Below are 17,676 nucleotides of genomic sequence, written 5' to 3'. Positions count from 1 at the left end.
GGTTACATCGGAGGCTTATCTACAGCATTACAGAATGCTGTAGATAAGCCCCCGATGTCCGTGCCGGCAGCTCATAGTCGAAAAATGGGGTGACAGATTCCCTTTAAGCAACATATTTAGATGCCACTAGGGGGAAACATCTCCCAAGAATTCATTTTCATAGTTCTCCATTCTTTCTGATTCTATAATATGCAAGTCGAATCGTGACTGACTTGTCTTATTCCTGATTGTTATATTTTATAAAATGAAAAAAAAATTAGTTATTAAAAAAAATCATAAATAGCGTATCAGGCAAAAAGCTCTGGATACCATAAACTGTGCCCACATTAGAGAACACATATAGTAGACTTTAACAAAGGTGTAAATGGAAAGATGAATATAGCTAAAATAAAATTGACAAAAAACAAGCGCAAATACAATAATGAAATGTGTCTATTAGGTCTCTTGTAAGAAAAAGGGGAAAAAACTAAACTGAAAAATGGACAGATCTTAAGGGTTACCAATAATGGTCTTGATATTTATTTGATGGATGAAAATTTTCACAAGAATAAGACAATGCAGTCTGGTTCCTGTAAAATGTTTGCACTGTGGGTCTTGTTTCCTTCCAAAAAAGCAAAAAAAAAAGACAGATTTTCCCTTTCTGTTGCTCTAATACTTGGTATTCCTACACGGGAAATGCACTGAACATATTGAATATTCACCCTAACTCTGGTGCAGCACTGTTGGAGACAGTATTGCTCCAGTCAGCAGTTATCACCTGTATTACTACACTGGAGCAGGAGGAGTGGTGTGAGCACTGGGGAGGGCACAGCAAAGGCCCATTAAAATGCATTGTGCAGACAAAACTCCAGAGGAGAGAACAGGTAGAGAAGTAACACGTGGTTCAGTGATCCCTGATGTGCACTTAGGGTTAGTACGTGTTCGCTGCTGGCCCTATAAGTAAGATGTTCGTGCTGAGATGGCAGTACTGGTAAGTACACAGGAAACATGAGCATGGTGTAAATGGAACTTTACAGGTTTGGGATGAATATATCCTGAGTTTTGTTGTATTTTATACTATATTACCTTCCTATTCTATGGGAAAGACAATGATAAATGTTACCGAGTCAGCAGATATAAATCTTGTCTTATCTTTTGAAATCTAGTCTAGTTTTTTGCAGAAAAACTGTCTGTGATCCTTGCCATATGCAAGACAGCTTGGGGCTGATCTCGGGGAGGGTACTACTGCTGGGACCCCCACTAATAATGATTACAGGGGTCCCTTACCCTGTTTAATTTGATTTGCAGTTACCTTTGACCATTGTTATTCTACTTAAAACCTGTTAGACTGACAGATATAGCCAGGAGCCCTATTTTTTCACGTAATTGGTAGGTGCCTCCCGCTCTTGGAATCGGAGGTGTCTCAGAGGTGAAACCCCTAGCGATCAGACATTCATTACATATCCTATCTATACGAGGTGGTGATTCTAGGAGCGGCAAGTTTTTGAATTTCTGACTGCAGTTTGGTTACTAGTATCTATATAAACTGTATGCCAGTGACTCCTAACTTTTCTACATCATGGGCTCTTTGATATGAACACTTTGGGTCCTTTTCTCAGAATAAAGTCTTAATATCATTTGTATCATTTAGAATGATTTATGGATTGACATATGTTAAGATCTGCAGATTTTGCTTTTGGTATGAACAGTTGTTGCTTCCATTCATATGTAATGTGGCGCAAGGCTGTAGCCATGGGCGAGGCACTCATCTTCAGCGCCCCGACAAGTTACATGAAAGTGAGGGTCCTGGCTGGGTGTATCAACTTGCGCTGTGAGGGCCTTACGTCAGTGCAGGCTACATGTTGCCACTGTTGTGTGGGCTGGCCAGGACCAGATGTTGCACAGTTTAAGGTGGAAGACCACTACTCCATAATAAACTCTTTACTGAATGATAACTTGGTAATGGTTATATACAAGGATAATGGATACAAAGTCTTATGGACGTTTCCTTTACAGAATGAAGCATTATTCCCCACAGCATCCTTCCTCTGTAGTGTACTCCAGGGTTTTGAAGGGACACTGTTTCTCCCTACTTCACATGCCAGTTTTAATGCCACGCCACTGTCCTGAGTCAGAAGTCCCCTTTCCTAGGTTAGCCGTTCTGTATCGTATTTCTTCCACTACTGTCACCTTGGATCTACCGCTCAGGACACTTCACTAGTCTCCGTCTCAGTCCTGCTAAGGCCTGTTACCTTTTGCGTTCCAAACTCAAAGTCTCATGGCTAGGTCCCATCTCCTAGTCTCCGGAAAGCAACTATGTCTCTTTATAAACCATTTGCTTCAAGATCACACTATTCCTTCTTCTTACTCTCCGTTCACTCAGAGTCACTCTTTTTCAGCTCTGATCACATTGCACTCCAAAACTCTATCCCCCAACTAACAGGAAGCAGTCACTTTTTCCTGACCCTAAACTCTCCAACTATTGGCTAGTCCCAAAGATTAACTCCTAACTTATCCTGTTACCAAATATATACATATACCTGACACTAGCTATCTTACAACACTATACCTTACAGTAGTGGTGGCGAAACTATTGCATGTGTGCCAGAGGGGGCACGCAGAGCCCTCCCAGTAGGCACGTGTGCCATCTCCTCAAAACTAGCGCTGCCACCACTCTGCCCAGCCCGCTCGTAATCTTCCTCATCACTAGCGTCGGCGCCACAGCCACTCGCCTCTGCTCCTAACTCTCCCATCAGGCCGCGTCACCGCTAGTCATTGAAGCTGCGCTACAAGCATCTCATTCACCAGTGGTTTTCAGCCGGGATGGTCGCATCTTGGCACCGTCCAGGTTGAAAACTGTATATTCCCCAGACATGGATTACAGCGTGGGACAGAATGACAGAAAGGTATGGTATATTGTTGCTTTTTTATTTTAATTTTAATACAGGAGATCGAGGGCTTCCCTGGAATTAGGCATAATAATAAAAATGTAAAACTGTGTTTAGTCTTATTTCAATTAATATAATATAAAAGTTCTGGCACTCAAAGAATAGTATATGCATAAAATTTATTTAAACATCCGGTAAACCCAATGTCTTGTGACGTTTCGGTCTATAACTCAGACCTTTCTCAGACTAGAGGCATGGACGTATATGTGAACATGGTAAGTCCATGAAAAGTAGTCATGAGAAATGGCAAGATTCTCCTATAGAAGCGAGTGCCTTGGGACATAGAATCATAGAATCGTAGAGTTGGAAGGGACCTCCTGGGCCATCTTGTCCAACCCCCTGCTCAAAGCAGGATTCGCTAAATCATCCCAGTCAGATGTCTGTCCAGCCTCTGTTTGAAGACTTCCATTGAAGGAGAACTCACCACTTCTCGTGGCAGCTTGTTTCACTCATTGATCACTCTAACTGTCAAAAAGTTTTTTCTAATATCTAATCTGTGTCTCCTCCCATTCAGTTTCATCCCATTGCTTCTAGTCTTTCCTTGTGCAAATGAGAATAAAGTTGATCCTTCTACAATGTGACAGCCCTTTAGATATTTGTAGACAGCTATTAAGTCTCCTCTCAGTCTTCGCTTTTGCAAACTAAACAATCCCAAATCCTGCAACCATTCCTCATAAGACAAGGTTTGCAGACCGGTCAACATTCTGGTTGCTCTTTTCTGAACTTGCTCCAGTTTGTTGATGTCTTTTTTAAAATGTGGTGCCCAAAACTGGACACAATATTCCAGATGAGGTCTGACCAAAGAGGAGTAGAGGGAAATAATGACTTCACGTGATCTAGACTGTATGCTTCTGTTAATACATCCTAGAATTGCATTTGCCTTTTTGCTGCTGCATCACACTGTTGATTCATATTCAGTCTGTGATCTATTAGTATACCCAAATCTTTTTCACATGTGCTGTTGCTTAGGCCTATTCCTCCCATTCTGTATATGCTTTTTTCATTTTTATTGCCCAGATGTAGTACTTTGCATTTTTCCCTGTTAAAAACCATTCTGTTAGTTGCTGCCCACTTCTCCAGTTTATTTATATCTTTTTGAATCCTCTCTCTCTTCTCTAGTATTAGCTATCCCTCCTAGCTTTGTGTCATCAGCAAATTTAATCAGTTTACCCTCAATTCCTTCATCTAAATCATTGATAAAGATGTTGAACAATACAGGGCCCAGGACAGAGCCCTGTGGTACCCCTCTTGAGACATTCTTCCAACTGGATGTGCAGCCATTTACGACCACTCTTTGTGTCCGATCACTAAGCCAGTTATGAATCCACCCAACAGTTCCTTGTCCATTCCATACTTAGTCATTTTTTCAATAAGGATTGTATGAGATACTTTGTCAAATGCTTTACTGAAGTCAAGATATACTATATCTACAGCATTTCCTTGATCCACCCAATCAGTGATTCCGTCATAGAAGGAAATTGAGTTAGTCTGACATGACTTATTAGTTACAAACCCATGCTGACTCTGTTTAATCACTTCATTCTTATCCAGGTACTGACATACATGTTGTTTAATAATTTGTTCAAAGATCTTTCCTGGTATAGAAGTCAGACTCACCGGCCTATAGTTGCCTGGGTCCACCTTCTTCCCCTTTTTAAAGATTGGAACAACATTTGCTCTTCTCCAGTCTTCTGGGACTTCTCCTGTTCTCCAAGAATTTTCAAAGATTATGGAGAGGGGTTCAAAAATTTCTTCTGCTATCTCCTTCAGTACTCTGGGGTGTAATTCATCTGGACCTGGAGACTTGAATTCATTTAGGTTAGCTAAGTGTTTCCTCACTATCTTTCTGTTTATAGATATCCTGGATTCTTCTATTCCCTTAATAGGACAGTGAAGAACAGTTGATGTTACATTTCCTTTCTGAGAGAAAACAGATGCAAAATAGGAATTTAAAAGTTCGGCCTTCTCAACATCCTGTCTTACCATTTCATCATTTTCATCCTGTAAAAATCCTATAGCATCTTTGACTTTTCTTTTACTTTTGACATATCCCCAAAATCCTTTATTATTGCTTTTGACATCTCTTGCAAGCCTCCATTCATTGTCAGCTTTAGTAATCTGATTTGTGCCCTGCAGGTTCTGCAGACAGCATTATATTCATCTTTAGATATGCCTCCCTCTTTCCATTTTATAAACATTTTTTTCTTCCTTTTTAGCATGTGCTTAAGTTCTGTGTTCATCCATCCTAGCTTCCTTAAATGCTTCCTATTCTTCCCTCTTTTCGGAATTGTTAACAATTGTGCTTTGAGAATTTCATTTTTCAAGATTTCCCATCCTTCCTGGACATTTTTGTCTTTAAGGATATCCAGCCATTGGATCCCTCCAATTCTCTTTCTGAATCCCTTAAAATCTGCCTTTCTGAAATCTAACCTTGACGTCTGAGTCTTCACAGGTCTTCCTCCTCTAGTTATCCAAAATTCTAAAATAGCATGGTCGCTACCTCCTAGGGTCCCAACCACTTTTACCTCCTCAACCATTTCCTCCCTGTTTATAAGGATTAGATCCAAGGTAGCAGTTCCCCTTGTTTTCTCCCCTACCTTTTGGAAGATAAAGTTGTCAGCAAGAGAGGATAAGAATTTCCTTGACCTGTTAGTTTTGCCTGAGAGAGATTCCCAACAAATGTCTGGATAGTTGAAATCTCCCATGACAACTATGTCATATTTTTTGGAGAACTTAGCCATTTGATGCATAAAGAGTTCATCCATATCTTCAGCTTGCACAGGCGGCCTGTAGTAAATGCCTACAATGGTGTCCTTTCCATTGTTCTGTCCTTGTATTCTTACCCAAACAGTTTCCACAGAACTCCCAGTCTCTGAAGCTTGGATCTCTGTGCAGATATACACGTTTCTAACATACAATGCGACACCTCCTCCTCGTTTATCAAGTCTGTTTCTTGCAAATAAGTTGTATCCTTCTAGTCTTGTATTCCAATCATGTGTATCATCCCACCAAGTTTCAGTGATTCCAATGACATCATATTTCTTTTCCTGTGTTAGTAGTTCCAATTCTCCTTGTTTGTTGCCCATGCTTTGTGCATTAGTATAGAAACATTTTAGTTTGTGATTGGTTTCTCTTTCTCCAATATTTTTATTAATTAGATTCTGTGGTCTAGCATCCAGGCCCATCCACAGTATTGCGCACTCTAGTACTATATACCACCAGGGACTTTCCATCTCTGTCCCAAGGCACTCGCTTCTATTTTGCCGTTTCTCGCGACTACTGTTCATGGACTTACCATGTTCACGTATACCTCCATGCCTCTAGTCTGAGGAATGTCTGAGTTATAGACCGAAACATCACAAGACATTGGAATTACCAGATGTTTAAATAAATATTCTGCATATACTATTCTTTCAGTGCCGGAACTTTTATATTTTAAGGTTTAAGGAGTGGTATCCTTTTCCATGCACCTTTAACCAACAGAGTGACGTGTATCCTATCTCTACTTATGTCAATTAAAGGACTTTATTCTGGCCGTGTCTTTTTTTACCATACAAATATAGGATTAGTAATGGATAGGCATATTATTGACGCCTTTCCATTACTAACCACGGGGCTTCATGTCACCAGACAATACAAAGGTTACATCAACCCCCCCAACTATTACCCCACTTGCCACCGCTACAGGGCAAGTGGGAAGAGTGAGGCTAAGTGCCAGAATTGGTGCATCTTAGAGATGCGCCTTTTCTGGGGTGACTGAGAGCTGATGTTTTTAGCTGGGGGGGCAGTATCCATGGACCCTTCCTAGGCTATTATCAGCCCGCAGCTGTCTGCATAGCCTTTGCTGATTATAATAATAATAATCTTTATTTTTATATAGCGCTAACATATTTTGCAGCGCTTTACAGTTTGCACACATCATCATCACTGTCCCCGATGGGGCTCACAATCTAAATTCCCTGTCAGTATGTATTTGGAATGTGGGAGGAAACCGGAGTACCCGGAGGAATCCCACGCAAACACGGGGAGAACATACAAACTCCTTGCAGATGATGTCCTTCGTGGGATTCGAACCCAAGACTCCAGCGCTGCAAGATTATTTTTTGGGGGGCTCCCCTATTTTAATAGCCAGTAAAGGCTAAGTATACACTAAGTATACAGCTGTGAGCTGATATTAATAGCATGGGAAGCTCCATGGGTAATACCCCCTTCCCAGGCTATAAACATCGGCCCCCAGCCATTGGCTTTCCCTCTGCTGGTTATGAAAATTGCGCGGGAGCCCACGCCATTTTTTTCCAAAAAATAATCTTTTATTAATTAAATACATGTACAGTAATTTGCACACACTGTACTAATTCTATTTGTCACTGACATGTATTGTATATATCTACCTATACTTTTTGTTTTTACTGTATAATCCATCTCTTCTATCCTGTCGGCTCCTGCTGTGATTTTACACTACCGCAGCTGCTGAATTACCGGCTTTTCTTCTATCTATCTATGTAATATAAATACATATATATGTGTGTGTGTCACTTACATATATATATATATATATTATATATATGTATACAGTATATATATTCTATGTGTATATACCTATTCTATTCTAACCTGTCAATGTGATTTTACTGTATGCAGCACATGAATTGCCGGCTTTTCAAAGGACACCGGTGTGTACAAATCGGACAGCACTCGCATGGTGCGAGTGCTGTGCAGTTTTTTCTCGCATCTATTGACTTGCGTTGGCAAGTCTCGTCTGAGATACGCAGCAATAAGCATCATGCTGTGATTTGTTTCTCAGTCCGATTTCAGCAGAGAAAAAAATTGCAGATGAGATGTAACCCACTGAATAACATTGGTCAGAGTGCAATCCGATTTTTTTATGCATGCACTTTTCTTGCAAATGAGTTTGAGCCCTTAGTAGTAGTAATAGCAGTTGTAATATAGGTAATAACAGTAGAATTAATAATAGCAGTATTAGCAATAATAATAGCAGTACTAGCAGTAGTATTAATGGCAGTAGTAGTAATAGCAGTAGTAGTAACAGCAGTAGTAATAGTAACAGTAGTTGTAGCATTAGTATTAGTAATAGCAGTAGTAACAGTAGTAATAGCAGTAAATGTGGCGCCCCCAGGAGCATGGCCGCCACAGTGGCTTTGTCTTCCTCCAGGGTGGGTAATGCCAGGCTTGGAAGCAGTGAAGAGTCTCTCTCGCAGTTAACCTATGCATGCAACACAGTTCCACTCCAGGCCAGCAGGGGGGACTCTGAACCGGAATTGAAGGGAGGAGTGCTCTCTGAGGGCCAGGAGGAAGGAGTGATCAGTTAGTGTGAGGAGGTCCACATGTGCAGACGTGTGGAGAGAAGCTGGAGGTTGAGCTGAGGAAAGAGAGCTCCCTCACAGCGACAGAGCATGAACTGGAGCCTGGTCTCCACGGTTGTACGGATACTAATGGTCCTGCAACAGACACCAGAGGAGTAGGAGGCTGTAAATGCCCTACCCCCATCTATGACTCGGAGGCACAACAGCACAGAGTGAGCCAAGAGAGGAATAGCGCCTACAGCTGTCTGCCATACGAGGAGTGCTAACAGAAGAGAATTAGGAGGAACTTCAGTGTAACTCAGTACTAGGAGTACTTCACTCAAATAAGCGCCCCACTGAAAGGAACCCTGACAACTACAGTTCCTTCAAGCTGGAGTTCCTTGCCATAGTCTGGGCTGTCACTGAAAGGTTCAAGCATTACCTAGATTCAGCCAAGTTTACTATCTTCACAGACATCAATCCGTTGACTCACTTGGACACTGCAAAACTAGGTGCACTGGAACAGAGGTGGATGGCTCGGCTGTCTACTATGTGTTTACCATCATGTACCGGGCAGGGCACAAGAATGCCAATGCTGATGCGCTGTCCAGGATGCCTAATCTGCCAGATGCAGGAGAAGACCCTGAGGCTCTTGAAGAAATAGAGTTACCTCCTTTCCACCGGCCACTTGCGGCCCAACGTGCTCAAGGAGTGAGAAACAGACGGTCTGGCTTGAAAGAAGTCACCCTAAATCCATTGCCCCATCATGACTGGGCAGAAACTCAGGATAGTGACCCCGCAGTCCACCTGGTGAAGGAGCTACTGTCACAAGCTGACTCACGCCCAGAGTCGAATGCTCCTGAAGAAACCCAGCAGTTGTGGAAGGAAAGAGGTCGGCTGTTCATTTCTGAAAGAAAGCGGTGTCGGAGGAGTATCAATGCCCGCACTCATGAGCTGGTTTGGCAGGTGATAGTCCCAAAGAGAGAGGCATCAATGGTCCTGGAAGCATACCACAATGTAGCTGGACACTTCGGATGGAAGAAGTTGGAAGCATTGCTCCGGGAGAGGTTCTACTGGGCTGGTATGAGGAAAGCCATTGAGAGGTGGTGCCGGGAGTGTGGACAATGTAACCTGCGCAGAAAGGATCGAAACAGCCAGAGAGCTCCTCTACAGCCAATCATCACAAAACAGTCACTTGAGTTTTTAGCCCTGGACCATGTGAAGCTGGTTCCAAGCCGGTCAGGCTACATCTATGCTCTTACCATTGTGGACCACTAATCAAGATTCCTGGCAGTTGTACCTGTCAAAGATCAAACAGCCAGGACTGCAGCCAGAGCATTCCAACAGCACTTCTGTAGACCACATGGATATCCTGAGCGAGTGCTTACAGATCAAGGTCCCGCCTTTGAGGCAGAAGTGTTCCAGGAATTCTGCAACTTGTATGGTTGTAAGAAGATCCGGACAACACTGTATCACCCACAGACCAATGGCATGTGTGAGAAGATGAACCAAGTAGTGATTGACCTACTGAAGACCTTGCCTTTGGAAGAGAGGAATCTGTGGCCAGAAAAGTTGCCAGATCTGGTAGACCTCTACAACCACATTCCTGTGAATTCCACCAACTGCACTCCAGCCTACCTAATGAGAGCGAGGCCTGGTAAACTGCCTATTGATTTGGATATGGGAGTCCTTACACCTGAGGTGACATCGCCAGATGCTGACTGGGATACAGAGAGGCAGCAACAGTACAGAAGAGTACAAGAGTGTGTGGAAAAGAGTCTAGCCCAGGCAAGACAAAAGCAAGAAAGGCATTACAATCAGCATGCACCTGTGGTTCCCTTTTCACCAGGAGAACAAGTTCTCAAGAGGAAGAGAAGACTGCATAAATTGGATGACCAGTGGGAGGCTGAACCCTATACCGTTCTACCCTCAAGCTTTGACAATACCAAGGTGTGCCTTATTAGTAAAGATTGAGGAGAAACCTCAGCAGCAATATCGAGAGATCATTTAAAATTATGCCCTGATCAGTTAAGAGAAAGAATGGAAGGACAAGCTAACATCCAACCCATAGAAGAAGAATAGGTCAACACCATACTTGGAGAATTTCCTGCCAATTGGACTTAAGTAAATGATGCAATAGTGGTGTCCGTGTTGACATTTCCCCAACTGGTAGCACAGGAAGATGTGACTCAAGAAAATCCTGAAGATCAGGAAAATCAGGCAGCAGATGCCACACCAGCAGTGGAGCCAGAGAACCCTCGCCTTGCCAGTGGTGAACCTGTTATGCCCATGGTGAGTCTAAGAGTTCACAGACAATCTAGTATCCCTGTGCCATGTAGAACCACCAGTAGTGTATCCAGTACATTACACACTACACCAGTATTACACAGGTCTACCCGTACTACACAAGGTATACCACACATCAGATATCGTATATCGCTAAGCAAATGTAATTGTTGAAATTGTGTATATATGTAACTGTTCTCAAGTTTTGTGCCTACAGGTAACCTGTAAGAGTTTCCTTTAGAATTTGCCAGTTTTGTTTTATGGACACTGTACCACAGGACTTGTGTGGTCACCAATCTGTATATAGTTCACCATTTGCCCAGGAATGGACCATGGACATTGATGCTTGGACTTGTCATCATAGAACTGTTTTTGGAGCTTGTGGTTTTTGTACATTTTTCAAATTTTGTACAATTATAATTGTTCACATTGTCTAACTGTTCATATGTTTTTCATGTTTTGTTCAGCCCAGGAGTGCTGACATGCACTAGGGGGGAATGTGGCGCCCCCAGGAGCTTGGCCGCCACAGTGGCTTTGCCTTCCTCCAGGGAGGGTAATGCCAGGCTTGGAAGCAGTGAAGGGTCTCTCTCGCAGTTAACCTAAGTATGCAACACAGTTTCACTCCAGGCCAGCAGGGGGGACTCTGAACCGGAATTGAAGGGAGGAGCACTCTCTGAGGGCCAGGAGGAAGGAGTGGTCAGTTAGTGTGAGGAGGTCCATGTGTGCAGACGTGTGGAGAGAAGCTGGAGGTTGAGCTGAGGAAAGAGAGCTCCCTCACAGTGAGAGCGCATGAACTGGAGCCTGGTCTCCATGGTTGTACGGATACTAATGGTCCTGCAACAGACACCAGAGGAGTAGGAGGCTGTAAATGCCCTACCCCCATCTAAGACTCGGAGGCACAACAGCACGGAGTGAGCCAAGAGAGGAATAGCGCCTACAGCTGTCTGCCATACGAGGAGTGCTAACAGAAGAGAATTAGGAGGAACTTCAGTATAACTCAGTACCAGGAGTACTTCACTCAAATAAGCGCTAGGGAAGGAGACTGCACAGCCCATCTGCTGAGAGGGAATCCCTGAGCTGCTTCCAGGCTAGCCTGCTCCAGTACCATTTGTAATCAGGACCCTGGACTGCATTTATCAAGTAAAGGTACAGAAATTGCACCCCACTGTGTCTTTGCTTCCTACCCTTCCGGCACTGCTACATCCCCGTGCCAACCACATCTACACTGCCCTGGGACTACAGCTTCACCTGTGGGGAGCTTTTACATCTTTGCTGCACCATACCATCAGTCTCATTGGATCTGCATGCAGCGTCGGCTTAACATCTCACTTGCCGAACACCACAGGTGGCGTCACGAACTAATCCATTAACTACATTCCACCATTCAAACTCCCCTATTAATTGGGCGCCCAGGGCCACGGACCGGGTCACTGCTGCTGTGACACATCCAGTTGACACCGGCCCAGTACCGAGTACCCCACAGCTCTGGGAGGGCGACCCATAGTAGCAATAGTAATAGCAGAAGTAGTAGTAATAGCAAAGTAGTAGTAGTACTAACAGTAGTAGTTGTAGTATTAGTAGTCGTTTATACTTAGTACTATTCTATTACTATTTAGTAATATTCATCATTCAGACATAATTGAAATCATCACTCAGTAGTTCTATTTTACTTTCAAGCTTTGCGCCAAGTCAAAGCTTCAGTGCAGGAGGAGATGCGCAGGGGCACAACGTCCTGCAATGAGGCTATAACTGGGCGCACTAAAAAAAAGATGTCAATCACATTAAGAGGTCATGATTACAGCACCCAAGGCCAGGACTTGACAGGGGATGTAAACTCTCTGCTGGACTGGTCCTGGCTAATAAGCACAACATGACTGATGAAACCAAAGTGGAGTGTCATGATCTCAGTGCGGGTTTGACTCGCACACGTGGGGTTAATGTCTGGAACCAATGCTGATGACTGGCATTTCTGGGGTTAAAGGTTGTGATCCCGATGCAGGCTTACCTGCACACCTGGGGCTATGATTGTGGCCTCTCCCTGGTTCTGGGGGAGGCTTCTTATAGCCTCAGGACGTTCCCATCCCTGTCAGTTATACTTTCGCCCTTGGCATTGTGTGGTGACCCCTGAGTGTGTTAGTGCTGTGTTCTGGTTACTTGATTCTCTGTGTATGACTCGGTCTGTTCCCTGGATATCGCTTTGGATTCTGCCTGGTTCCTCCTATGTCTGTTTGGTTTTGATCTCTGCTGGGCCCTGATTATCCGCTCTGTCTCATCCCTGGTACTGTACTGTGATCCTGTGTATGACCTTTGGCTTTGTCTGACCTCCCGTCTGTTTATCCCTCCTGTGCCTTGTTTGCTCGTACTGTTGTGACCTCCGTTTTGCCTGACTCTGAGTTGTTGTATGGTGTCCTGTCATATCTGAAAGCAGGACGCTAAGCCACGCCCCCTTGCAGTCACATGACCATAGGTCCCGTGCAAGCTTGTTCAGTTTCAGTGTCCGCAGGTCCTATGCCTCTTTACTTTCCAGCGCTGACTGGACCCTGACACTAATAGTTGAAGCACGCCTGGTCACCTCTGCTGCCCTGCTCCCCAGGTAACTTTTAGCACTGCTTCTGTACTCAGGACACGCGCACTGGCTCTATGAGCAAGTGTAGTGCGGTGTCTTTGACATTATAACTGACCGTTTCAGTTTGTTTTTTTTTGCTTTCTGAAGAAAAAAAAAAAAAGTGTGTGTTATCCTCATGGATCCCATACAAGCCTTGTCTGATCAGGTCAAGCACTGACCCAAATGTTCCATAAGCTCAATGTGGAACAACGCACAATGGCCCAGACCCAGCAACAGTTGGTGGTTACTGTGCAGGGGGCTGCCGATGCAGGGGCTTCTGGTTCTGGGGGTAGGGATGTGTCATTAGCATCCCCCGAATCTCTGGTCAAATTACCAGACCTTTTCTCAGGGGATAAAAAGGAGTTCAGGTCTTTCAGAGAAGGATGCAAGCTTTTTTTTTCTCTAAGGCCCCGCTCCTCCGGGGATGAGTTCCAGAGGGTGGGGGTCATTATTTCCCTACTTCGGGGGGCTCCGCAAGCATGGGCTTTCTCACTGTCTTCCTCTGCTCCTGAACGTATGTCTGTGAATGCATTCTTTGAGGCCCTCGGGCACATTTATGATGAACATGACCGAGTGCGATTGGCAGAGGACATGTTGATGAGTGTCAGTCAGGGGAAACACTCAGCTGAGTGGTTTTGTTCTGAGTTCCGCCGCTGGGCGGCAGAGGTCTCTTGGAGCGACGCCGCACTCCGAGGACTCTTTCGCAGAGGCTTGTCCGAGCGGCTGCAGGATGCCTTGGCGTTACATCCCCCACCTAACTCTCTCGAGGACGCCATGACCCAGGCCATCCGGATGGACCGCAGGCTGCGGGCCAGAGGGGTGATGCAGGTGGATACTCCATTATTCCCCAGTGGAAAAGAGACTGCCCCTGAGCCCATGGATGTAGGCGCCCTCTCCCTGAAGGATACGGAGAGGAAACGCCGGAAGGACAAGCAGTTATGCTTTTACTGCGGTAAAACGGGACATTGGAAAAGGGAGTGCCCGAATTGTCTTCAAACCCGGTCGGCGGGAAACGACTAGGTCTGGGTAGTCAACGGGGAGGCTGCTCAGACCCCCAGGTACCATTTTCCTCGTTTTCTAAAGTAGTACTGCCTGTGGAACTGTTTGTGGATGGTAGTTCTTTTTCCTCTACAGCCTTCGTGGACTGCGGATCATCTATTAATCTTATTGACTCCCAATTGGTCACACACTGCAAGATAGGGACAGTTAGGCTCAAGGTTCCGATCAAGGTGATGGCCATTGACTCATCTCCCCTCACTAAGGAGGGAATTCGCTTTATGTCTGATGTGTTTTCGCTCAGAGTGGGCGCTACTCATGTGGAAAACATAAGTTGTTTTGTGCTGGACAATCTACCTGCAGGGTTGGTGTTGGGCATGCCCTGGTTACAACACCATAACCCAGTTATTAACTGGAAAACGGGGGAGATTGTACAATGGGGGTTTAATGATTTTGAGTTATGTGATAAATCCGCACTGCTGGTTGAACCTGTTAAATCTGTGTCTGTATCATCTGTCGAGCTGGAAGGTATTCCGGAATGCCTGAAGGACTTCGAAGATGTATTCTCCGAAAGCGAGGCCGAGACGTTACCGCCACATAGACCCTTTGACTGCGCTATTGAGCTGGTCCCAGGGGCTAAATTACCCAAAGCCCGTCTGTTTAATTTGTCCGGTCCTGAGCGCTTGGCTATGAAGGAGTACATTACTGAAAGTCTGCGCAAGGGACACATACGTCCTTCAGTCTCACCTGTGGCGGCAGGTTTCTTTTTTGTAAAGAAAAAAGATGGCGGGTTACATCCCTGTCTCGACTTCCGGGAGCTTAATCAGATTACTGTACGGAATACGTACCCCCTTCCGTTGATTCCCGATTTATGTAACCAACTATCAGGGGCAAAGTGGTTTTCTAAACTGGACCTTCGGGGGGCATATAATTTGATAAGAGTCCGAGAGGGGGATGGATGGAAAACCGCGTTCCTCACGACCGAGGGACTATTTGAAAATTTAGTCATGCCGTTTGGTCTTACCAACGCCCCTGCCATATTTCAGAATTTCATCAACGTGGTATTCTCGGATCTCATTGGTCGTTTTGTCGTTATCTACTTAGATGATATTTTGATATATTCCCCCGACAAGTATTCTCATTTGGAACATGTGCGAACTGTGCTCCAAAGGCTGAGAGAAAATCATTTGTATGCCAAATTGGAAAAATGTGTATTCTGTGTACAAGAGTTGTCCTTTTTGGAGTTAATTGTATCCGGTGAGGGTTTTCGCATGGACCCCAAGAAGGTGCAGGCCATTGCGGATTGGGTGCAACCCTGAGATCTTAAGGGTCTTCAGCGCTTCTTGGGGTTCGCCAATTATTACCGCAAATTTATCCGGGGGTTTTTGCAAGTGGTCAAACCTCTCACGGATCTAACAAGCAAAGGTGCGGATGTGAGAAATTGGTCCTCGCTCGCAAAAGAGGCCTTTGCGACGCTGAAAAAATGTTTTATGTCTGCTCCTGTGTTAGTGCAGCCAGATCCGTCCAAACCATTCGTCGTGGAAGTGGACGCCTCTGAGGTGGGGGTGGGGGCGGTGTTGTCCCAAGGGCCTGCCACTCTAACCAACCTCAGGCCATGTGCTTTCTTTTCCAAGAAGTTCTCTGCTGCAGAAAGAAATTACGACGTAGGCAATAGAGAGCTTCTTGCGGTCAAATTGGCGTTTGAAGAATGGAGGCACTTTTTGGAGGGGGCCAGTCACCCGGTTACGGTGATCACGGATCACAAAAATTTGTCGTACATTGAGTCTGCTAAAAGACTAACGCCCAGACAAGCCCGTTGGTCACTTTTTTTTTTCCCGTTTTCAGTTTACGATTACATTTCGTCCAGGGTCTAAGAATGTCAAGGCTGACGCCTTATCACGCAGTTTTCAGCCGGTGTCGCCCCCTGAGCCACCGTCCTCCATTCTTCACCCTGGGGTTGTGATAGCAGAGGTCTCATCTGAATTGGAACGGGAGATTCAGGGGGCCCAGTCGCAGGCCTCGGCGGCCAAGCCGGAGGGGAAGTTGTTTGTCCCAGAGCAACTTCGCCTGAAACTCTTGCAGGAGTTCCATGAATCCAAGCTGAGTGCTCACCCTGGTATTTCAGCCACACGTCTGGTGGTGGCTAGGATCTTTTGGTGGCCTACCCTTGGTTCGGACATAAAAAAATTCATTGCTGGTTGTGGGGTCTGCGCTCGTTGTTAAAAGCTCTCATAGCCGGCCGGCAGGGGAGCTGATACCCTTGGCAGTGCCCGAAAGGCCATGGACTCACTTATCCATGGATTTTGTTACCAATCACCCTCCATCTAAGGGTAATACAGTGGTATGGGTAGTGGTGGACAGGTTTTCTAAGCAGGGTCATTTCGTACCCCTGTCCGCACTACCGTTAGCTGAGACGTTGTCCAGGTTGTTTGTGCAGCATGTGATCCGGTTGCATGGGGTACCCCTGAATGTGGTGTCTGATCGTGGTGTGCAGTTTGTGGCTAAGTTTTGGCGTGCTTTCTGCAAAAAATTAGGTATGTATCTGTCCTTTTCATCTGCATACCATCCTGAGAGCAATGGGCAGACGGAGCGCACTAACCAGTCCCTGGAACAGATCCTCAGGTGTCTAACCTCTGCTAGACAGAGTGACTGGTGCGATGCACTGCCGTTGGCTGAATTTGCCTTCAATAGTCGGGTGAGTCAATCCACTGGTAGGTCCCCTTTCTTGATTAACTATGGGTTCAGTCCTCATTTTGGTGAGTTTTCTCGTCTGGATTCGGGGTGCCCCGGGGCTGAGGACTCTGTTCAGCGGTTAAAAGATACATGGGCAGAAGTCCAGCGGCGTATATCCAGGTCTCAAGGCAGGTATAAGTTTTTCGCGGACAGGAAACGAACACCTGGTCCCACGTTTCAGGTTGGAGAGAAAGTTTGGCTCTCCACGCGAATAATTAAGTTAAAGATTCCGTCAGCCAAGTTAGGACCCAAATTCATTGGCCTGTACAAGATTGTGGAAAAAATCAATCCAGTGGCGTATAGGCAGTGCCTTCCACCCTCTTTCAAGATCCCTAACGTCTTCCACAAATCTCTACTGAAACCTTTTGAAGTAGTCCGGGGAGACTCCGAGTCTGCTGCTTCTCCTGTTTTGGTCGAGGGGCAGGTGGAGTACGAGGTTGGTCATATCGTAGATTCCAGGTTGGTACGGTGGTCGGTACAGTACCTGGTTCATTGGAAGGGGTATGGACCGGAGGACAGGTCCTGGGTACCGGCCCGGTTGATGCATGCTGATCGCCTGGTACGGGCTTTCCATGCTAAGTACCCGGGCAAGCCTGGGGGTCCAGAGGCCCCCCGTTGAGAGGGGGGTACTGTCATGATCTCAGTGCGGGTTTGACTCGCACACGTGGGGTTAATGTCTGGAACCAGTGCTGATGACTGGCATTTCTGAGGTTAAAGGTTGTGATCCCGATGCAGGCTTACCTGCACACCTGGGGCTATGATTGTGGCCTCTCCCTGGTTCTGGGGGAGGCTTCTTATAGCCTCAGGACACTCCCATCACTGTCAG

At 45.5% G+C, this 17,676-nt stretch overlaps 1 protein-coding gene across 1 annotated transcript in view; it reads left to right on the top strand.

Moving 5' to 3' along the window:
- The first annotated feature begins 853 nt into the window (after positions 1 to 853).
- LOC141091167 (galactose-3-O-sulfotransferase 2-like) overlaps positions 854 to 17,676 on the top strand; it is a 71,302-nt gene continuing 54,479 nt past the window's right edge. Inside the window, exon 1 of the mRNA XM_073576584.1 lies at positions 854 to 970. Coding sequence (XP_073432685.1) covers positions 945 to 970 — 26 coding nt within the window. The 5' untranslated portion in view covers positions 854 to 944. The remainder of the gene's footprint in view (positions 971 to 17,676) is intronic.

Source organism: Dendrobates tinctorius, unplaced genomic scaffold, assembly GCF_039654945.1.
Source record: "Dendrobates tinctorius isolate UK_male_01 unplaced genomic scaffold, ASM3965494v1 ptg000049l, whole genome shotgun sequence".
Classification (NCBI taxonomy): Eukaryota; Metazoa; Chordata; class Amphibia; order Anura; family Dendrobatidae; genus Dendrobates; species Dendrobates tinctorius.
This window is presented reverse-complemented; position numbering and strand designations above follow the sequence as displayed.